At 50.2% G+C, this 23617-nt stretch overlaps 1 protein-coding gene across 2 annotated transcripts in view; it reads left to right on the plus strand.

Moving 5' to 3' along the window:
• DNAJC4 (DnaJ heat shock protein family (Hsp40) member C4) overlaps positions 1–23617 on the plus strand; it is an 86887-nt gene that overhangs the window by 60008 nt on the left and 3262 nt on the right. For both annotated transcript variants that reach the window (XM_048512159.1, XM_048512167.1), the window contains exons 4-6: positions 11355–11557; positions 12748–12912; positions 23515–23601. In XM_048512159.1, the coding sequence (XP_048368116.1) occupies positions 11355–11557; positions 12748–12912; positions 23515–23601 (455 nt within the window). The remainder of the gene's footprint in view (positions 1–11354; positions 11558–12747; positions 12913–23514; positions 23602–23617) is intronic.

Below are 23617 nucleotides of genomic sequence, written 5' to 3' on the forward strand. Positions count from 1 at the left end.
TGGTGCTGAGAGAGTTCACAGAGAACTGCGACTGGCCAAGGTCACCCAGGAAGCAGGGAATCATTCAGTTCACCAGAGTCCAGCCACTCATGTGGAGGAGTGGGGAATTGAACCTGGTTCTCCAGATTAGAGATAACCACTCAACCACTATACCACACTGGCTCTCTATACACTCCTTTCCCTTCTGAACAAGTGGTTTTAGCAAGGTTTTGTGCCAGTTTCCCGAAGCTGCCAAACACATTTGAGCAGAGGCGACCATGGGACAAAAAAGGCATACACAGCTATGTTGTGGTCTGTGATGCCTCTACTAAACGGTTGTTCCCATCTCTTGCAGAACCTAATACACTCCCCCTCCCCCTTGCACGCACACACACATGCGCGCGCACACACACACATGTTCATTCCTGTTTCTGTTTCCTTCCTTTCCCCTTGTTGTTAACCTTTAGCTGAATTTCAGATTGTAAACTCCTCCGGGCAGGGACCAGGGCAGAGCTCCGTGCTCTGGGACAGCTCTGTGCAAACGAATCGGCCTTCATTTGTGCCGCTGGGAAGAGAAGACTTGGCCGGCTTCAAAGGATTTTTGTGCAAAGAGCCCTACTTTTAACAGACCAGTTAGGAATTAAGAGCAGGCCTGACAAAGGGAGTCGTTGAGCAATCCTGGAGGGAGGGAGGAGCTCTGCTCGGCTTGTCAGGTGGTCTTACCATCATCACTGCACACACAAGGCACAGCATTAGTTCCCAAGTGATATCCAGGCCTCTCCTGGTGCCCACCCATCTCTGAAGCAGTCTGTGGGAACTCATTTTATCTGAAGGATTACCTCCAGAGAGAACAAACGCTCCATTCTGGGTGTCCCTTGTTTCTTTCTGCCCCAGAAAATCCCACCCACCCCAGCTTCCATGGTTTTAACAACAAGACTGTTTTAATTGCTTGTACTAAATGCTAAATTGGAGGGGGTGGGGTGGGAGGGAATCAACTGAGCATCGTGTAGATACAGGATTCTCTTGTGACAGATTCATCCTAGCAGTTCATCTGGGTGCACGTGGAGGCCCACACGATATTCTTGTCTAGCGCAAAATCATAATGTCTGAGTGCTCTTGAGGCAGTGTTCCCTTAAATATCAGAAGAAGAGGAGAGTTTGGATTGATACCCTGCTTTTCTCAACTGGTAAGGAGTCTTAAAGTGGGCTTACAGTTGCCTCGTGAGGTCGGTGGGGCTGAGAGTGTTCTGAGAGAACTGTGACTTGCCCAAGGTCACCCGGCAGGCTTCATGTGGAGGAGCGGGGAAACAAATCCAGTTCACTGCTCTTAACCGCTGTACAACGCTGGCTCATCAGATGATGGGAAACTTGCAACTGAAGAAGACTGTAAGCTTTATGGCCTTCTTGTGGATTTCTCTAGGACAGGGGTCGGCAACCTTTACCACCAAAAGCGCCATTTGGACCCGTTTTCCATGGCCCCGAAGATCTACTGAGCCGGAGAGGCGGCTCCCCACGGAGTCACCTCTGGTTCGGCCCCTCCACTCACCTTTCCTCCCAGCACTGCTCTGGAGGGCTGGAGGGACACGCCCACGCTACCCTTTGACCTCCAGGCCATGTGGAGCCGCAGTAGTTGCAGACCCCTGCTCTAGGAGCATTTGTCTGTCATCTGTCAAAAAGAAGCTGCTGGAACTCATGGGCATTTTGTTCAATCCATCTGAGCTGTTCTTATAGTTAGAAGTTCTCAGGAATGCAAATTATCTCCCCTCTTCCCTTATTACAGTTTGGTATTTATTTATTTATTTACTTCATTTATCTCCAGCGAAGATTTAAAGCGGCTTCCATCATTCTCTCCACTTATCCTCACAAAACTCCCATGAGGCAGGTAAGGAGTGGCTGGCCCATGGCCTCCCAGCAGGCTGCCATAGCAGAGTGGGGATTCAAACCTGGCCGTCCCCAATCCGAGCCCTCAAACCACTACACCCACCTCGTTTACCACACTGAAAAGTCGAGATGTGTGACCTACACCAAAGTTGTTGGGAAAAATATAGAGCAGAGTTAGTACAATAAGGAGGCAGAGACAGCGGAGTGCTGTGTGGTTTCCGGGCTGCATGGCCGTGTTCTAGCAGCATTCTCTCCTCTGAAGATACCAGCCACAGATGCAGGCGAAACGTCAGGAGAGAATGCTGCTAGAATATGGCCATACAGCCCAGAAACCACACAGCACCCCAGTGATTCCGGCCGTGAAAGCCTTCGACAATACATTGAGACAGAGACAGTTGCTTTACTGAAATAAAGTTTACTTACTAACAGGGGAGGGTAACTTGCAAGAAAACAAGAAATCTCTTTCTAACTAGCTAGCTCCAACAGCCAGCTTGCTGCTTGACTGTTACATGGCTACTACTCACACACAGTGAGTTAGACTGAACACGTGCAGAGCGCAACAAAGAATATATCTCTAAAGCCTACGTGCAGACTGGCATGTGCTACATGCCAGGTCTGCTTGACCAATAGGTATCCATTACCTGGTCACTGACTTTGGACCTCACTAACTAATTACCATGCATTAATTAACTCCTTCATTACTGGATTGTGTGACTGGCACTTGCCAAATCCCATCAAAAGCCTTGTGCAACTCCTGTTCATTTCAGAGGCAGATTTGCAAGGGAGAACTTGCGGGTAACTTGTGATTTAATGGGGGGAGTTTCTATCCTTGCAGTTTGCTGGGACCATCCCACATGCCCTCCGCCCAAGGTGGCCACTCTGCTAGAGACCTTCTCCCTGGCTCTTTCAAAGACTGCTCCCGTGGCCCCTTATAGCTTCACGTTTTGGTCCTGTGGCTGACAGCTGTCACTAGCCGCCCCGGGAAGGAATGTGCGCCATCTCAGCGTGAGCAGCAAACCTTGGCTCCTGCCAGGTCTCTGTTGCCACCCACCTCGCTGCTGCTGTCTGACTGATGGTCTCACGGAAACAAAGGAGTGGCCAGCACGGCACAGGCCCCTCTGTCCCCGGTTATTGTTCCTGGAAGCAGTCAAGGGCCTTTTCTCATTTGCTGGCAGCCTCTGCAGATCACCCTGCTAGAGACAATTGCAGCTTGACCAGATGTAAACGGAGATTACAGAGTCCAGCCCTTCCCCGCTGCCAGGCCAAGCCGCAGACGTTTCTTTGCAGGGGAAGACGGTGGGCACCAGATATTGGGGGAGGACTGTGAAAGAACAGGGCTACAAACCTCCACAGGCGTTTCTGCATTTTGCATGCATGCGGCTGTTACTTATAGCATCATTCACATTTATCTGTCAGTAACAATAACGCATTTCCGTGGAGCTTTCCAATGTTCATACTACTTCACACACATTATTTGTACAACAGTCCTGTGAGGTAGAGCCTGACCGTGATCTCACGTTGCAGAGGGGGTGCTCGAGTGGCTTGCCTAAGGCCTGCCGGTCTGCTACTCCCCTGGACCAGTTCTCTGAGCTTAGTCCGGAGCGCAGTTCCCGCCTTGCAGAATGGATGGCCTGACCAGATCAGGAGGCCGAAAGCTCCGCTGTTCTTTAGACAGAGGTGGACGGCAGCCCTTATTTCAGAGAACATCTCAGATGCCCGAGAACTTGTCTCGGCCTACTTGGTGGCTTTATTGTAACCTGGTGTCTGTTGGGCTATGAGCTGCCCCTGGGTCCTTTGGGAGAAAGGCAGGGGACAACCATAGATGCAAGTGCCATCATATTGCAACTGAGGTAAAGCAGAGGTAGTTTGCCATGGCCTTCCTCTGCAAAACCTTCCTTGCTGGCCTCCCAGCCAAATACTGACCCTGCTTAACTTCTGAGAGTTGACAAGATTGGGCTATACCATCTCTGCCAGGGTACAACTGGGCTCTACCAGCTCTACCAGGGCCTTCTCTACCAGGGTACAGCTGTTGCACGCTTATTTACTTGGTGTCTGTAGTGGTTAAGAGTGGCAGACTCCAATCGGGAGAACCAAGTTTGATTCCCCACTCCTACGCATGAGTGGCGGACTCTAATCTGGAGAACCGGTTTTTTCCCCACTCCTACATTCCTGCTGGGTGACCTCAGGCCAGTCCCAGTTCTCTCCGAACTCTCTCTGCCCCACCCACAAGGGGTCTTTTGTGAGGGAGGAAGTGATTGAAGTTTTTAAGACTTCTTGTGGCAGAAAAAAAGGAGGGGTGGTGGTATAAAAACCAACTCTTTACTTCTTGTTCTTCATTACTGAAGAGTATGTATTCCATCTCCTTGTTCAAGGATTTAAGGCAGAATCTACGATCTGGCATACCTTGGCTCAAGCCACAGTAAAACATCCTATATGGTTTATGATTTATTGTCTACCACCCTCCCCCTCCACTGTATGTAAAGCGGCCATAAGGCAGAGGATTAACCTCTCTCAAAGGCTCTTCTAAGTACCGCTGCTTTATTTACTGCGTTTCCTGAAAACTGCCCAAGTCGGTGCCCTCCTTCGTTTCTCCGTTCCAAAGGAGCGGAGTGTCTGCCAAGGCTGATCTAATCACCTTAACCGAGGGCAAAGAGGGAAGAGACAATTGGGGAGAATGAAGTTGGCAAGCCGCTCTGCGCCTGAGCCAACAACGTGTGTTCGTTTTTATTAGGAGTAATTTTTCTTCAACCTCGTCTTTTCATCGTTGCGCGGGACCTCAAAGCGGCGTCTGTCCAGGTGCGGTACAGAAATGTGGAGAGACTTCTTTCCCTTAAGGCTTTCAAGTCGCCGCAAAATAACCCGGGCCGGAAGGCCAGCGCAGTTGAAGTGGCTTAGTGTTTGAAGGTCATGGGGTTCAATCCCAGTTTCTCCACATCAAGGTTGTCAGGTCACAGGTGTTAGGAAAGACATTTTTTCCCCATGAATGACTGCAGAACTGCTGCTAGTCAGAGGAGCCAATCCTGAGCTAGATGGACATGTCAGAGGCAGCCGTTGTGTGTTCATAGGGCTCATAGAGAGAGCCAGCCTGGTGTAGTGGTTAAGAGCAGTGGACTCTAATCTGGAGAACCAGGTTCAATTCCCCGCTTCTCCACATGATGCCTGCTGGGTGACCTTGGACTAGTAGTCACAGTTCTCTCAGAACTCTCTCAGCCCACATAGAGACAAGCAATGGCAAATTGCTTTTGAACATCTTTTTCCTTGAAAACTCTACAAGGTCACCATAATTTAGCCATGACTTGGTGACCCTTCCCACCACCACCAGGATAAGAAATGAGTGGTCTGGGGTGGTTCTGGAAGAGCCCTGCCAAGCACTGCCTTTGAAAATGTGCATGTGCCGCAGCTCTGCCAAAGAGCGTAATGTAGCATTGGATTAGGCATAGAATTTAGCTATCTGAGGAGCCAACATACTGTAGTGGTTAAGAGCAGGTGGACTTTTAATCTGGAGAACTGGGTTTGATTCCCAACTCCTCCACATGAGTAGTGGACTCTTATCTGGTGAATTGGATTTGTTTCCCCACTCCTTCACATGAAACCTGCTGGGTGAGCTTGGATTGGTCACAGTTCTCTCAGAACTCTCTCAGCCCCACCTACCTCACAAGGTTTATGGAAGGGAAAGGAGCTGGTAAGCTACCTTGAGTCTCCTTACAGGAGAGAAAGGTGGGGCATAAATCCAAACTATTCTTCTTTTCCAAGACCAGTTTTGTTTCCCCATTCCTCCACATGCAGCCTGGTCAACACGCCCCCTTTCCTTATTACCCTTCTGGGCTCTCTGAGGCGTGGTGGCCCAAACTGAGCACAAATCCTGTTTGTATGGCCCCTTCAACGCTCAGGCAGTTTGACAGAGGACTGCCAACAGACCTGGCTCATGTTCCCACTCAGGTGTTAAATTTCTGAGGCAAACTAAGGCCTGAGGCAACTGAGGCCTGATCTCTTCCTCAGGTCTCTGGTACAGCCAGGAAATGGGCAGGGGCTGACACACACACACACCCTCAACAGCAACCAAGTATACAGCACTGGCTTTTTCAACACCTTGGGAGACAGACAGACCATCATTATCTAGCTTCCTAGTACACTTTATCTCAGCCTTCCTCCCAGGAGTTCAGGGTGGCATGCATGCTTTCCCGCCCCACCCCCCACCCCCACCATTTAACCCTCAGGGTTACCTTGATAGTGGGTGATGGACTCAAACACACCCAGCGAGCTTCCATGGCAGAATGCAATTTGAAACCAGATCTCCAATACGCTAGCCACTTCATCCCACTGTGCCCATTTGGGCAACTGTCCCATCCATTTCATTGGGACTTGAAAAGCTACAACCGTGTGGCACCCTGTGTTAACTACTAGGAGTGTGTCTAGAGGGCCACTGTAGATTTTTTTTTTAAATCTCAGACACAAAAATCTCACCATGCTGCCACATTTTGGACCCCGCCTTTCCTCTGAGGAGCTCAGGGCGACCTGTGTGGGGATTATCCCCTTTTTGTTTTTAAATCCCTACTAGACTTTTACAAAGTAAGGCCGAGAAAGCGAGAACATGGCAGGCTCAAGGTCACTCTGGGAGCTCGATGGCTGAGTGAAGATTTGCCTCAGCGCAGAAGGACCTAGATTCAAACATTCTCCACGCAAAGAATACTTATCATTTTTATAGTGTTTTTGGACACTGAGAGTGCTTGGCACTGATCCTTACAGTTCTGTCAGGGAGATAAGTGTTGTTTGAAGGACCCTGACCTGGCTGGTCCAGGCCAGCTCGTCAGATCTTGGAAACTAAACTGGGCCGGCCCTTGTTATTTATTTATTTATTTATTTATTTATACTTTGCTTTCTCAGACTTCACCATCCCCTAGGGCTCTGGTGCGGTACAGCAGATACCATAAATACAATTTTAAATACATTCTATAAAATAGGCTAAAACTTATAAAAGCAGCGAAAACTAGCTAAACATTAGCATTTAAATGTAAAATAAATATAGGCATAGGTGTAGGTGGCGCCCGGTGCCTAATATTAAATTGCCTCCCTTTTCCACCCCCAGGGGAGAACCGGTGCAGAAGTCTGTAGATTAGATGTTATAGGCCCAGGATGTAGGCAAGGCCCAGCTGGGAAGTGGCCTAGCGGAAGGGGGCCAGCGGAAGGGGCAGCCAGCGGAAGGGGGCAATTCATCAGCTGCTGGACTCTCCAAAGGCCCATGAACAGCTCCATCTTGTAGGCCCTGCGGAACTCACCAAGGTCCCGCAGGGCCCGAACAGCTGGTGGGGAGAGCTGCTCAACAGGCCGGGCTGGGCCAGGGCTGTAAAGCGCCCTGGCCCGCAGGGAGGCCAGCCGCATCAGATTGCAGTGTGGGGCCGGGGACCAATTAGGTAGATTGGCTGCTCTACCCACGAAGAGGCCGCGGTGGGGAAGTTCATATGGGGTGATGCGCGGTCTCGAAGATACGAGAGGGTCCCAGGCCGCCTGCGAAGTGCCTTAAAGCGGTCACCACTCCCAACACCTTGAAAACGATCCAGAACTCTACTGGGAGCCGATGTAGTCGGGCGCGAGCACAGGCTGAATATGGTCCCAACTGGCTGCTGCCTGTGAGCAGGCGCTACCGTGATGTTGGGACTCAGTTTCACCCTCCGGATCGAGCGCAAGGGAAGGCCAGCTTGAGAGCGACCATTACATGGGTCAGTCTAGCCTGGAGGTGACCAAGGTGCGACTGGATCCACAGTGGTGGCTAGGTCCGCTTTGGGAGAGGGAAGCTGGGGCCACCGGGCCTACAGGCGAAGGTGGAAAAGGCAATTGGAGTTATATGCGGCTCACCTGGGTCTCCATAGAAAGAGACGAATCCCAGGTGGACCCCCCAGGTTACGCGACAGAGGGGGTCACGGCGCCACGCATGTGACCTCCTCCCAGGCCACCGGCGGCCGAAAAAGTCCCAACCTCAGCCTCAAGGCCAAGCTTCAAAGTGACTCTCCGCCTTCGATGGATCTCAGCTTTAAACCCTGCTCTGTCGCTAGAAATCCAACCAGCAACCGCTTCCAGACAATGCTGTAGATACCGCAGGGGCGGCTGCTGCTGCCTCCATCGATAGAATGAGCTGGGTGTCATCCGTGATAATACTCGATGACAGACCAGCCTAAAACTCCGCACCAGCTGAGCAAGGGGTCGTGACATAGATGTTAAATAATAGCGGGGATAATAACGCCTTCTGGGTACACCGCAAGAAAGGTGCTGGGCGACTTCTGTGAGGCTTTATCCCCGCTACCACTTGTTGCATTCCGGCCCCGGAGAGAAACGGTGAAAGACAATCCATTGAAGCGACCATGCCCCGCATCTCCGGAGGCGGCCAGGGCGGTGGGTCAAAAGGTCATGATTCGACTCATATCAAACGCTAAGCGTAAGATCTAACAATACCAGCAGCGTTTCGATCCGCTTCGGTCAAGCTGTAGAGCACGGGAGTGTATCTGTGACGGGCGACGCAGAACAGTCTCCATTCCATGCCCAGCACGGAAGCCGGACTGGAAGGCCGTCAAATGCCGCATGGTGTCATCCAGAAAGCCTTTGAAGCTGCTCCAGCACCACTCTCTCACTCATTTCCCTTCCCCAGAAACGCAAATGATTCGAGATCGGGGCTGTGAATGGCTGCAGATCCCCTCGGATCTAACGATGGTCTTTTTAAGAGTAGGACCACTGCCTCCTTCCAACCCATCCGAAAGACCTCCTTTGCTCAAGGGAGGCATTGATGATACTTTCAACAGATGGGGTCGTGAGCTCCTCCCCGCAAGTTTTCTTACAAGCTTCAGGAGGGGCAATTTGATCCAGAGGACAGGTAGTAGTGGTCTAACAGCAAAGCTAAGGCCCTGGTCAACAGCGCTTCAGAGAGCAGGGAAAACTGGGCCATGCAAGGCGCCTTGAAGACGGCAAGGGAGCCTCCAAGTGAAATCTACCAATTGTATCCAACGTAGGGGAGGAAGGTCCTGGCGGAGCGATCGACCTTATCCGAAAGCTCATAAATGCCTCTACAGCTAATGCTCAATTGGGAATTTGAAGAACCCTCCGGAGCAAGGAGGTTAAAGCACCCCATTATAACGGTAAACAATTGTGCACGGGCGAGAGCTAGCGGATGCGAGAGAGAGAGGAGAGAAGAAAAGTTCTCTTCGCTTCCTTCGGCCGCCATCTCATAGGCTTTCATAAACGCCCCGTAAGATGTCTTCGCAAGCAGCTTCGCCAATGGTAGATTTCCTCCATATTCGCTTCTAGGGCGCTCTAAGCGCCCAAGGCTTTACACGGGCGTAACTCCCTCTGTGTACCATGGAGCACGCCGAGAGCGGGGGCATAGAGGCCGCCGGGGGGCAACGACTCGATGGCATCAGAGAGCCGGGAATTCCAGTCCTCTACCTGCTCATCGGTAGTGTGGCCGGGCGGGTTCAGGGTCCCGGTGATAGCATTCAGGGAAAACTGGGCGGATCCATGGAAGTCTCCGCTGGGCGGGCATATAAACAGTTCCCAGCGCTTCTAGACAGGGGCGTAGCGGGGCATGTCCATCCGGATCGTATTATGAGAAGCGAATGGTCGGACCATGGCACTCTGTTGGTTACAGAGGACACGTACCACTCAATCAATCCTCGAACCCAAAGCACTAGTAATCCAGCGCAGCCCGCCTCGCGGAGTGGGGCCCGGAATTTACTAAGGAGAGGCCTAGCGTCGCCATGGATGACACCTTAGGTCCGCTGGCCAGCTGTACATGAGGTATGGTGCATCGGGCATGGACGCTGGAAGTCCCCGCTAAGACAATAAGCCTGGGGGAACCGCATTTCCAGTCCGACACCACCTCCAGCAGCCGCGGCAGGCTGCTTCCCGGCTCGCTAGACGACCGGTACACCAGGAGAACAGCCAACCTCTCCAGGGCCAGCCACTCTAGGCCGACACACTCCATGCCGGTGATCTCTGGGACGGGGAGCGCCCTGAAGGGAATAGACTCCCGGACGAACAATGCCACCCCGCCCCCCCGGCCCTGTGTTCGCGGTTGGTGGAGACACGCAAAACCTGGTGGCGCGACCTCGCACAAGGCTTGGGTTGGAAACCATCAAGGAAGGCTGGGGTCACTGCGTGGAAGCGGGCCACGGCAAACCACCTCAGTATGGCTCTTGCCTCGAAAACCCTCCAGGGTTGCCATTAAGCCGTCAGCAACTTGATGCCTTTTCCACCCTAGCGCAGGGCAGCCGAGCAAGAAGAGTGTGATTAAGGCAGTGGTGGCGAACCTATGGCACGGGTGCCAGAGGTGGCACTCAGAGCCCTCTCTGTGGGCACGCGTGCACAGAGTTCGCCATGTGATAATACTGTAATTATTTCAGGGAGATTATTAGCATTAAACCTAAGACCTAGTTTTGGGGAAGCAGTGTAGGTAACCCTGTTAAGTGCTGTTAAACCCTACTGATTTTCATGGGAAGAACAAAAGCGTGATCCTTTACCTGGGAGTAAACTCAGTTGCTGGCAATGGGGTTTGCTTCTGAGTAAACCCTCCTAGGGTTGTGATTCACCCGTTGGAAGGGTTGCATAGTTGCTTCAAAGCAAAGCCACCAACTACCACCAAGCTTACTCCCGGGTGACATGCACCTTGGAGCCAACTGTTTTTTCTATACTAAAACCTCAGTATTCAGGTTAAATTGCCGTGTTGGCACTTTGCAATAAAGAAGTGGGTTTTGGGTTGCAGTTTGGGCACTTGGTCTCGAAAAGGTTCGCCATTACTGGATTAAGGCCACCTAGTACTGTTCACAGCTGAGATGAAACTCAAACCCAGGACTTCCAGTGCCATAGCTCAGACTCGTTGACTCTATGCCCTCAAACTGCCTCAGCTGACCACATGGCAGGGTCCCAGTTGTGACATGATCTCCAATCTCTGCCACTGTCTCTGCACTGCCCCACCCTCGCTCTAAGCCGCTGTACACAGATGTTAGAGGCTGAGAAAGCCACACCAGAGCCTGGAGTTGCCAACTCCAGGTTGGGAAATACCTGGAGATTTGGGAGGTAGAGCCTGGGAAGCGGGGTTTGGGGAGGTGAGGGGCCTCAGCAGGGTGTGCTGCTATAGAGCTCGCTCTTTCAAGCGGCCATTTTCTCCAGGGGAAACTATTTCTGTTGTCCGGAGATCAGCTGCAATTCCAGGAGATCTCCAGGCCCCATCTGGAGATTGGCAACTGAACATACAGAATGAGGCAGCTCTGAAGAACTCCAGACTGTATCACTCCAGATTGGCAGCATGCGTATGCATGAGCGTGACGTTATTTTCTGATGTTTCTCAGTGAAATTTTAAACAACAAGGCCCACAGCCTGCTGTAAAGTAGTGTTTCAAGGAGAGAGGATATATGGATTGACAGTCCAATCATTTTGTCACAGAGACAGAGCAACAGACTTGCGGCCAGAATTGGGGCCGCTCCTAATTTTGATTCCTCTCTTCCCCTCCAGCTCCATCCTGACAGTGACCCGGCCAACCCCAACCTGCACAGCCAGTTTGTGAGGCTGAACGAGGCCTACGCGGTGCTGAGCAAAGAGAGCAGTCGGCAGCACTATGACAGCCAGAGAGTGGCTCAGGGCCCTCAGCCTTCCTCAAGCAGCCGTCCCAGCAGCCCCAAGAGAAGCCCGTTCGATTTCAGCATCTTCAAAGCAAGGCAAGGAACAAGGGGCGGGCTACCAGCAAGAGCTGGAGAAGGCTTTTTTTCTTCCTTGAGTCCCTGGAGGGCTGCTGCCTGTCAGAAAGGTAGACAGTATGGAGTCCAGTGGGCCCTGACGCAAGATAAGGCAGTAGTGGATGTAAATTTGTCTGCCTCTCTCTCACTCCGAGTCTCTCCCGCTCTCTCTAGGTCTCTCTCTGTCTCTCATTTTTCCTCTGCTGCTTTCCTCATTGTTTTAAATTGTAGACCCCTTTGGGGTTGAAGTACATTGAAATAGGATCTGGGAGATCTGTGTTTGAATTTCCATTAGCCTTGGAAGCTCACCGGGTCCCCTGTGGTGTAGTGGTTAAGAGCAGGTGGATTCTAATCTGGAGAACTGGGTTTGATTCCCCACTCCTCCACATGATCAGCGGCTTCTTATCTGGTCAACCGGGTTTGTTTCCCTGCTCCTACATCCCAGCTGGGTGGGAGAAAAGCAGGGTTTGAATAACATTCTAAACGAAGACATACATTGGTAACCTGCCTGTTTTTTCCCCCTTCATCTGATTGCAATGCCTCCCGTGCCCTGGTGCTGTAAACAATCCCTCTTCATTTTTCTGCCTCTTACCTGAGAGAGCACCAAGTAGGTATCCCCAAGTGACAGTCCAGTGGCGTAGGAGGTTAAGGAGCAGCCGTGGCGTAGGAGGGTAAGAGCTCATGTATCTAATCTGGAGGAACCGGGTTTGATTCTCCGCTCCACTGCCTGAGCTGTGGAGGCTTCTCTGGGGAATTCAGATTAGCCTGTACACTCCCACACACGCCAGCTGGGTGACCTTGGGCTAGTCACAGCTTCTCAGAGCTCTCTCAGCCCCACCTACCTCACAGGGTGTTTGTTGTGAGGGGGGAAGGGCAAGGAGATTGTAAGCCCCTTTGAGTCTCCTGCAGGAGAGAAAGGGGGGATATAAGTCCAAACTCCTCCTCCTGCTGCTCTTCTTCTTCTTCTTCTTCTTCTTCTTCTTCTTCTTCTTCTTCTTCTTCTTCTTCTTCTTCTTCTTCTTCTTCTTCTTCTTCTTCTTCTTCTTCTTCTTCTTCTTCTTCTTCTTCTTCTTCTTCTTCTTCTTCTTCTTCTTCTTCTTCTTCGGTGAGTTGTGTGGGGCTGCCTTGTGCATTGATACCTATTCTGATCCTTCTCCTGGTTTCCCCCTCAGGAGCGAGCCGGACCCCATCCGTTACTGGCAGCAGTTCCATGCGGCCCCTCCAGAGTCCTTCTCGGGTCCTGAGTTGGAGAAGAAAGAACGCCTGAACAGGAAACTCTTTGGCTACTGTTTGCTCATGATGCTGGGCAGCCTGCTTGTCCACTTTGTGGGGTTCAGGTAGGATGATGCCCCCTTTTATTTGAGTCTTTCAGATAATCAGAGCCCTTAACCAATGTACCTTAACCAGCCATAGCTGCTCACTTCCCTCCACTGTCAGAACTGTCCATTTATTCATACGCTCTTGCTTCCTGGTGTTTAACCAATGTTTCATGCATAAGAAGACCCATCCTCCTCCCACGATGCTGAGCTTACTTAGGTGTGTTTGCCGATGCACCTTGTAAGCAGCCTTTTGGAAGTTCAAGTCTATAAAATCTGCTGGATCACTATTATCCACATGCTGGTTAATCTTCTCAAAGAACTCCCAAAGGCTGTTGAAGCACAACTTCCCTTCTCCCTTGTCAGAAGCCATGCCGATTCTCTCCCATCAGGCTTGGTTCCTGAACATGCTATCTGTAAGAACAGTTTCCACTAGTTTACCTGGATCTGATGTTTGGCTCATTGACCTGTGACTCTGGTTCATCTTTTAAAAATGGCGCTTTCCTAATAGAAGATCAACAAGTTCACATTTGAGTTCCTTAAGACCCCTCTGATATTTATGCCAGTTGGACCTGGGGACTTGTTAATTTTTCATTTTGCCCAATGGTTTAAGAACTTTGGCCAGTTACGCATGGGGAAGGTTCCCGTGACTTCAAAGAGAATTGGCCAGGGAGTCTTTGTTTCGGGGCATGTTCGGCATTATTACCCACCTCCCTGTTTGCAGCGGGGCAGGCATTTCCCATTAGCTGGCTTTTTGCTTGCATTGGGGGGGGGGATGTTTTGGAGTACTCTGTTGTGCATGTGTGGCTTCAATTTTTAATATAATCTTTAATTTGTATCTTTAACCTTATCAGTAGATTGATCTATCAATCTATCGATAGATCTGTCAATGCATCAATCTATCAATAGATCGACATAAAAAAGGTGAAAAGTCTGAATACGACATCCGCGCTCTTTGCCTGAACACTGATTGTCTTTTCTGGTGGGAAGTGAGGGGGGAGTAATGGCTGCATGCAAACTGCAAAATTGCAAAAGGACAGAGTGAACTGCCGTTTCCTAAGCTTCCCAGGTTCACGATTGTCTGTCTCCCGATGTTCTGTAAACCCAAGTGTCAAGACTGACGGACTTTTCCCGGTGTGGTCTGGAATCACTGATTGCTTGTGTATAAAACCATGAAGCTGGAGACATCCCAGTGTGTTGATCAAATGCAGGGGCAAACCAGGTGTTTGGGCTGATCAACAAGTTTCCTTATGTTTACATTTTTTTTAGTATTAGTATCGATTTATCGGTCTATTGGTATGGTTACTTAAATGTTTTTAAAAGATCTAAAGACATGCAAGAATGGGGAGGTCAGTGGCAGTAGAAGTGATACGACAGGACAAGAATCAGAAAGTAGTTGGCAACAGGGAGGAGGGTGAGGGGAAGAGTGCAAAGTAGTGTGAGGGAGTGGTGGTGGCAAGGGGGGTAAGACTAGGCGGACCGGCTTCGGGTGGAAGGAATAGGTCCAGGGCAAAGCTGTGCCCACTGGCAGATCTGTCCCGCTCTGGCAGCAAAGCAAAATTAAAATCGTGCTATAGGTGGATTTGTTTGCCTCGAAGAGAGTGGAAAGTGAAAGCAGGATTAGAGGAAATATGTTCATACAATCTTGCCATGGTGGAAATTCACCTCTGCCACGCCGCAAACACTTTGTGCATCTCTCATTGTCTCTAATGGACTTTGTTCTTCCTCCAAGACAAGGGTCTCCTTCCAGAATGGGTGTCTATCCCATGTTTTCCACATAGAAAACAGACACAAAGAATGTATTCTGTTTGTCTGCCATCTCCCCTTTCTCTTCCTCTGTCTCCCCTACTATCTTCCCCATCAAGCTTGTCTTTGCAGTTTACGATGTGGTTTATTTTTATGGAGGAACAAAGCATACTGGTGATTCTCAAGATGCCTTCTACTATGACCAGTACCAAATCCTGAGCATGCTCAGCGCCCTTGGAGAGTGTCAAAATAAGCACAACTCCTTTGGTTACCTTCCAGACAAACCAACTGGATTCACAACCTCAGAAAAACGTTCCTTCTAGTCTGCTTAGGCTCATAATTGAGGAAGGGGATCAAATTTCTGTTAAACTTCCTGACTGGTTGCCTCAAAGCGACTCTGAGAGGCCACCAGGCAAATTACTGTTTGTAAACTTTCAAGAACAACAAATGTAAATTTGAAGAGGTACATTGATCATCTCAGCATGTTGGAGAGAAGAAGAGTTTGGATTTATACCCCACATTTCTCTTCTGTAAGGCTTACAGTGGCTTACAAGCTCCTTTCCCTTCCTTTCCCCACATCAGACACCTTGTGAAGTAGGTGGGGCTGAGAGAACTGTGACTAGCCCAACATCACCCAGCAGGAATGTAGGAGTGCAGAAACACATCTGGTTCCCCAGATAAGCCTCTGCCACTCAGGTGGAGGAGTGGGGAATCAAACCCGGTTCGCCAGGTTATAATCCACCTGCTCCTCACCACTACACCACAGTGGACATGTTATAATTCTTGGACTCCCACTGTGTCTTATGTGCCATCTCACAGCAGCCTTAGGAGTTAATGGCTTCCAAAATATTCTATCATTGGTGGCCTCACTTGAATCTTGCAGACTGAAGGCCAAGGCTGGCTGTATCGAGTCAGTCCGTCTCATTCTGGATCTTCCTCTTTTCCTCCTGCCTTCTGCTTTTCATAGCATTACTGTGCTTTCCAATTATCTTTGGCTCCTGGCAATCCTGATTCTAAGGCCCTTTCCACTGGCAGAAATTATGTCGGTGGAGGGGAGGGGGCCGTTTGCATGGGAGTGTGTGAGTGGCCCCTGCCGAGGCCGGTGCAGAAGAGGCGGCTCTTCTGCATCCCCCCCTACTCACCTCATCCTCCAGCGTTGATCTGGAGGGCTGCAGGGACCCGCCCATGCTGCCCTCCGACCTCCAGGGGTCGGAGGGCAGCGTGGGCGGGTCTCAGCAGCCCTCTAGACCGATGCTGGAGGACGAGGTGAGTGGGGGGGGATGGGAAAGCGGCGTCTTCGGCATGGTGCTGTTCGCATCGCGCCGATGGGAAGGAGGCACTTTCCAAAAACCTTCCTCAGGGGCCGCACAGGACGGCGCTGCTGCGTTGCAGCGATGCTGCCTGTACAAACAGCTCCCCAAGGACCAGTGTTTTTCCGTCCCTGGGCTGCTGTTTTTGGCCCTGTGCGGAAAGGGCCTAAGAGCCATCGTCGGGTCTAACAAGGAGGATTCCACGGATCATTAGGCTACACCGCTGTCAACCCCTCCACCTCTCCCTCCCTCCAACGTCCCCTTAATCTTCTCTCTAAGCTACGCTTGCCCAGGCCCTTCTGCCTTTCTGCTCTTCAAGGTCACGCATTCCCAATGCTTTATCAACTTTGATGTTCGCTAAATCCTCCCCGGTTTTGTTTGCATCCTCCTTAAAAGCGCAGCGACCAAAACGATGCAAAGCAGTTTGGTTTCCCTTATGTCTTGCTTGCAGTGTTTTGTTTGATGCAGTCCAAAAGGGATTTGTCTACTTTCCCATCCCGCTCTCGCCATACACGAGAAACATTCAGAACGAGAGCCACATCTGTTTCTCAGTTGTCACGAACGCTCTTCTAAACACCGCCCACAGCATGGGAGCCATTTTTTTCAAAGGCTGTTAGTGCTAGATGGCAGAGAGAAAGTTCTACAAAGAAGCCTGAAATCTCCAGTTCAGATGTCTGTCAATATGGCTCAGTGGTAGAGCATCTGCTTGGTACATCGAAGGTTTCAGGTTCATCATCTCTACCAGAAGGATCAGGGGGGAGGTGGTATGGAAAATCTCTGAGACCCTGGACAGCGGTTGCCAGTCAGAATAGACAACCCTGAGAACATAAGAAGAGCCCTGCTGGATCAGACCAGTGGTCCATAAAGTCCAGCTCCGCCTCTCACACCGTGAGCAACCAGTTCCTGGGGTCTGCAACCTGCGGCTCTCCAGATGTTCATGGACTACAAATCCCATCAGCCAATTGGCCATGCTGGCAGGGGTTGATGGGAATTGTAGTCCATGAACATCTGGAGAGCTGCAGGTTGCAGACCCTAGTAGGTCAACAAACAGAGCCCAGAGCCCTTTTTCTGATTTTGCCTCCTGGCACTGGTTTTCAAAAGGTTTACTGCCTCTGAACGTGAAGGTTCCCTCTCCTGACCTTGATAGGCCGATGCTCTCATTCAGTATAAAGTATAAACCGTAACTGCTGCAGGGATATAAGAAGACTCTTCTGTAAAATAATATATATATATATATGTGTGTGTGTGTGTGTGGTTTCCGGGTTGTATGGCCGTGTGGCCATACACACACCCCCACACACACCCCCACACACACCCCCACCCACCCCCCACACACACACTTTTCTTCCCATGAGATGGAGTAGCGGGACATTGAGATGATGTCACTCAGCAGCAGGGGGGATTCCTTCAGGACTGTGTACTTCCTGTGGCTCCTGGATCCTCTGAAGATGCCAGCCACAGATGCAGGCGAAACGTCAGGAGAGAATGCTGCTAGAACACGGCCATGCAGCCCGGAAACCACACCCACACCCACACCCACACACCCACCCACACACACACACCCACACACACACACACACACACACTTTTCTTCCCATGAGATGGAGTAGCGGGACATTGAGATGATGTCACTCAGCAGCAGGGGGGATTCCTTCAGGACGGTGTACTTCCTGTGGCTCCTGGCTTGTGTTTCCTGTTTCCCAGCTCTCTCAGCCTGTTACTCAGATCCATGACCTTGACACCAGTGAAGTCTCCACTCTGGCTTTTTCTTCTTCCTGTAATGTGACTCTGTCATTTCATGACTTCCTGTTATCTTCTTTCAGTTCATTAGGTCCTGTGCTGCTGCCTGGGGAATTAAATGTGGGTCTTTGGTCTGGGAATGATTGAGGATCATTACACGGAGTGTTCTGAGAAAAGCCTCTATCTCTCAGCCTTGATTCACTGCAATACGGGGATGATAGCTCAGGTCTACCTTGCAGGGTTGTTGCAAGTAATACGCTGTGTGTGAAGCTCATTGAGCACTCCGAAAGTACTATTTTAATAACTCTGTACCTTCGTTAACTTCTTTTCTCTCTTTCCTTCTCTGACTTCATCCTCCTCCCCATCTTTCTTCTTCCTTTCCAGATTGTTCTTAAATTGTTTTTTTTTTAATTATTTTCTGTTTTCTTTTACACTACAATGGCAGGCTGGAACAAACAAACCCCAAACCACAAAAATAAAATAAACAAAAGCCGCCAAAAGAAAGGAGCCTTTACGCATGGCAGAGCTGAACTCTTGATTCATATTGTTAACAGACTGCATGCAGGCGCTTCTGTAGCGTGTTGCGTGTCTAACCGTAACAGTCTGCGGCAACAGCCTCGTTCCTAGACAGCGAAAGCCAGCTCAGCTTTTCCGTCTGCTGCCCAAGAGATGGCAAGTGCTAGCTCAGTTTCCCAAGCCTGTAACGTCAGCCTTTCTGCTCCCAGCCTTTATCTTTGTTTCCAGACTCTAAGCAAACAGAAAAATGGCATTGGCACGTTTCATGCCACCAACATCAGGTCAGGGTGCCACCCAGTTGCGGGTCACAGGCCCACTAGACAAAGGCAGGGCTCCAGGGTCACATTATTACACACTTGTGTCAGTTTAGCGAACGGCAGGCTCAGTGTAGGGTTGATCCCGCAGTCCAGAGAGGAGCTGCCCTGCACCATTTGCTCATATCCAGCTTGCTCCTGTTGAAGAAAAAGAAGAGTTTGGATTTATGCAGAGGTGGGATCCAGCAGGTTCTCACCAGTTCCCGAGAGTGGGTTACTAATTATTTGTGTGTGCCGAGAGGAGGTTACTAATTGGGTCTGCTTTTCCGTTAGAAATTCCATTAGGTCCAAAAATCATAAAGTCCTGTTGTTTCCTATGTGGCTGGTTAGCGAAGGTAGAAAACGGGATAATTCTCCCTGTTGGGCTGTTTTAAAAACATGTTTTAGAAATATGGTCAAGTTCCTTGTTTAAGGAAAGTATCCTTCTTTTGGTTTCTAGAAACAAAATCAAGTATTTGAAAGTATTAAGTATTTGATAGGCAGTCAATTAGAGGAGAAGTAGTTGTTTCTGTTGGCAGTAGACAATAGGACTTGCTATAATGAGTTTAAATTATGGACAGAAAGATACCAGCTGGAAATTAGGAACTTTTTTTACAGTAACAGAGAAATTATTAATGCCCCGCCCCTGGAATGCCCAGCCACGCCCCCGTCGAGCCCTGGCCAGCCCCACTGGTGCTACGCCACTGTTTGAATCCCCCCACCATGGGAACCTGTTACTAAAATGTTTGGATCCCACCACTGGATTTATGCCTCGCTTTTCTCAACCATGAGGATTGTCAGAGCAGCTTGCAAACTCCTTCCCTTCCTCTCCCCATAATAAATACCTAGTGAGGCAGGTGGGGCTGAGAGAGTTCTGAGAAAACTACGACTGGCCCAAAGTCACCTGGCAGGCTTCATGTGGAAGAGTGGGGAGTCAAACCCGGTTCTCCAGATTAGAGTCCGCCACTCTTGAGCACTACACCATGCTGGCTGTCACGGTTGGTACCATCATTGCTGGGGGGTGGATTCTTGTGCAGCTGCTGGGAGTAGAGGCTTTTTAAAAAGGGGTTTTTATAGAACCTCTCGGAGCAGTGCCCTCCCTGCACAACGTAACCAGCCAAGCCCGGCTGCCAGCCAGTTCTAATTCTAATCCGTTGCCTAATTAGCCCTCCGTGACCAGGGAGAGATTAATTGTGAGCAGCCTTTAATCAAGCCTAATGCAATTAAACATGCCCACTTAAGTCTGCAATGGGGAGGGAGCATGGAAGAGGACAGCCAAGGGGAGAGTAAAAGCGGGGGGTGGGGGTGGGATTGTTGCAGGGTTAAATCCCAGGCCCCGATGGAAAATGAGCAATGAGGAAAGGCAGACCTCCTGTTGCGGAAAAGTGCAGACCTACCGGTTTCCTCTGTCTCCCTGAATGGCTGAGAAACCCAGAGACCTGCCCTTTCACGAGATTCTTTCCACGGAGAGGAGACATGAGCAGCTGAGATTTATGACTTTTTGGTCATACCTGTTTATTTACAGACCGACTGGAGCACAAGGAAGCAGCCCGCAGGTGCTCGCCTTCACAAGACCTTGGGGTTCAGTGTGGCGTAGAGGTTAAGAGTGGTGGACTCGAGTTTGTTTCCTCACTCCTACGTGTGAAGCCTGCTGGGTGATCTTGGGTCAGTCGTGGTTCTCTCAGCCCCACCTTCCTCACAAGATGCTGTGGTTGGGAGGGGAAGGTGATTGTTAGCCACGCTGAGGCTCCTTAAAGGTAGAAGAAAGAGGGGCCTAAAAACCAGCACTTCTTCTTGACCCCCATCCCTACCCCAGTCAGATAGCATGCCTTTGGGACTCCACCTGTTCCCACAGCTTCAAAAACTCAAGACTCCTGTCTCATTTGCTAGCTGCTTTCAGAACTGCTGAACTCTTTGGTTCTGTGTTTATGTATAGTAGAGGCCTCCAGTATGGTGCCCATGGGCCCAGCCTGCTGACACCTTTTCTGGCTCCCCCCAGGTGTTTTTAGGAAGCAGGTGCGACTAGGCTGGGCTTTTGCCCAGCATGCTTCACATTGACTATTGGAGATTTCACTGACTGTGCAGATTTTTAAAATGTTGCTTTGGCAGCAGCTTGCCACCGCAGCACAAAAATCTGCGCAGTTTTACTGCAGTTAAGCCATGGCAACCATTTTGAGGCGGGCACCGCTCCTGCAGCAGCCATTTTGTTGTTGCATATGCCCTGCTGAGTCAGAATTCCCAAATGTGCGCACAGGCTAACAAACACTGGGGACCCCTGGTGTATAGAGTATAGTTAGAGAGCCAGAGTGGTGTAGTGGTTAAGAGCAGGTGCACTCTAATCTGGAGAACCGGGTTTGATTCCCTTTTCTGCCACTTGAGTTGTGGAGGCTTATCTGGTGAACCAGATTAGCTTGTGCACTCCCAACACATGCCAGCTGGGTGACCTTGGGCTAGTCACAAGTTCTTCGGAGCTCTCTCAGCCCCACCCACTTCACAGGGTGTTTGTTATGCGGGGAGAAGGGAAAGAAAATTGTCAGCCCCTTTGAGTCTCCTTACAGGAGAGAAAGGGGGGGCGGATATAAATCCAAACTCTTCTTCTTCTCTTGTAGCTACCAGCCATCACTAGCCTGCAAACATCTTCTTTCTGTCATCACCCAGGAAGAAATAACTTGTAGCTCTTTCAGGCTGTAGATAAACCTAAAGCCATTGGCATGCTTCATACACCTGTAAGAGAACTAGGACAACATTGGGAAGGAGATTCTGCATAGTGACTTCCATTCCCCCAGAAATACATTGTACAAATGTATCCTGGGTCCAGGACCCTTGCCTTTGGTGCTAAATAAGGGAGCTTCCAACCTAATTTCACTTCTGAACCTCTTGCCTATAAGAGTATGGGGTATAGAGGGGGATCCCAAGACAACCCCACCCCCACTGTTCCATTCCCCAGGGATGCCACCCAAGCATTGTTCAAGGCAGCCATTTCCTGAGAAATCTGCCGGCCTATTCTTAATTCTCCTTCAACTCCCTTGCCCGAATCCCACAGCGAAAGAATTGAAGGAAGGGACTGTGCAGGGTGGGGGCACTCTCATCAATCAATTGACAGGCTTTATTTTTTTTCCTTTTCTTTTCTTTGGATGGCTAACAAAGAATGGCTCATTTGCAAAGGATTCTGGGATGGACAGTGCCGCCTGCCTACTCAACAGGCTCAAAACCCTGGTTCTCTGTCCACCCCTCGCAGTTTTCCAGAGCCCAGGGTAAACATACCAGAGGGCACGAAAGGGCAAAACAGTTTTGTCCTTTTGTTATGGAAATAGGGTTTGGGGAAGGGGGGGGGGCTGAGCCCCTAATTAGCCCTTCCCTGCAGGATAGAGTGACTGTGCAATCTTTTGTGTCTCTTTTGGGGAAGGGGGAAAAGAAGAAGGCCGTGGCAACTAGCAACGCTATGTACGACACACTTTGCATGTAATGTCCTCACTTTGAATGTTCTTGGATGGAAAGATGGAAAAGCTGCCTGGCAGAACTGGGGGTGGAAGAAACAGCACATTCCAGCCAGTCCTGCTTGTAAACTTATTTATTATTTATTTTAAATTATTTATAGTCTGCCTTCCTTCCAGGGACTCAAGGCGGGTTACACCGAGCACACCCATTGAGTCACAACAGCTGACAAAATGGGCCAATGCATTAGGACCATGGTGGCGAACCTATGGCACTCCAGATGTTCATGGACTACAACTTCCATCAGCCCCTGCCACCATGGCCATGCTGGCGGGGGCTGATGGGAATTGTAGTCCATGAACATCTGGAGTGCCATAGGTTCGCCACCACTGCATTAGGATCTTAGAAGTCTGAAACACCCAGAAAGAAGAAAGAGTTTGAATTTGTACCCACCCCCTTCTCTCCTGTAAGAAGTTTACAAACTCCTTTGCCTTCTTCTCCCCGCAACGGCCCCCTTGTGAGGTAGGTGGGGCTGAGAGAGTTCTGAGAGAACTATGACTAGCTAGCCCAAAGTAACCCAGCAGGAATATAGGAGTGGGAAAACAAAACTTGTTCACCAAATAAGAGTCCCTCCTCCCACTCATGTGGAGGAGTGGGGAGTCAAACCTGATCCTCCAGATTAGAGTCCACCTGCTCTTAACCATTGCGCCATGCTGGCTCTCAACTGAACTGAAGCACATCATAAGTATGCACACGATAAACTGGGAAGGATGGGGGCTGATTGCATGGCTTGTGTGAAAGGCATCATGCTGTCAAATCATTGGTCTATTGAAGTCAAGACGGTCTGCTCTGTTCAGAAGAGGCCTTTCACATAATCTACTACTTGATCTTTTCAACTGGTGATGCCTGGGATTGAACCTGGAACCTTCTGTGTGCCAAACTGGTGAACCATGACCCCTCCCCATGGCCCCCATTCGTACAGGAATAGAGGCAATCTCAGACACAGTCCCTGGCCCCTCCAAACATCTCTGCTTCCAGAGCTGGGAAAGGAAACAGCTGTTCTGCCCAAGACCTTGGTGAGCTGTTGCCAATTGGGATTGATGGACAGGAGTCTCCTCCCAATGGCTTTGTGTGTGTCCTTGGACTTGTGCAGGTCTGGTTCTGCCTCACTACCCTGAGGTCAACAATCAAATGGGAGAACCTCTTTAAGCTTTCACAGGTTTACAGTATTTTGGGATGCATTCTCTGCATGCGAGGTGGGTACAGGGTCAGGTGGGGAAGGAAGGGGCGCACACCATCTTTTAACAGGAAACAAGAGATGCTTCAGGCAGAGTCTGTGCTCCATGCAATGGTGGGGGAAAAGCTGAGCAGGGCCGTGAAACCCCCCCCCCCCCCAGTTGCAGTAGGAAGGCGCTTTCCTCCCCCCAGTTCCTGGGGGTGGGGGAAAACCATGAGCAGATGGAAAGTGAATTGTTTGAAATTCTGGTTTGCTTCAGCATGTTCTTTCTGCTTCTAGTTTCTTTTAGTGTGCGGCCAGCACACCCTATTAAGTTTCTGTCCCTGCCCCCGCCATTTGCTTGCAGGAAACTGGAGGAAGCGCACAATCAGTTTATGGATGAGAAGGACCAGACCATAACCCAGATATACAGGGAGAGCAAGGAGCAAGCCAGGTACGGATTATTAGCC

Source organism: Sphaerodactylus townsendi, linkage group LG01 (assembly GCF_021028975.2).
Source record: "Sphaerodactylus townsendi isolate TG3544 linkage group LG01, MPM_Stown_v2.3, whole genome shotgun sequence".
Lineage (NCBI taxonomy): Eukaryota > Metazoa > Chordata > Lepidosauria > Squamata > Sphaerodactylidae > Sphaerodactylus > Sphaerodactylus townsendi.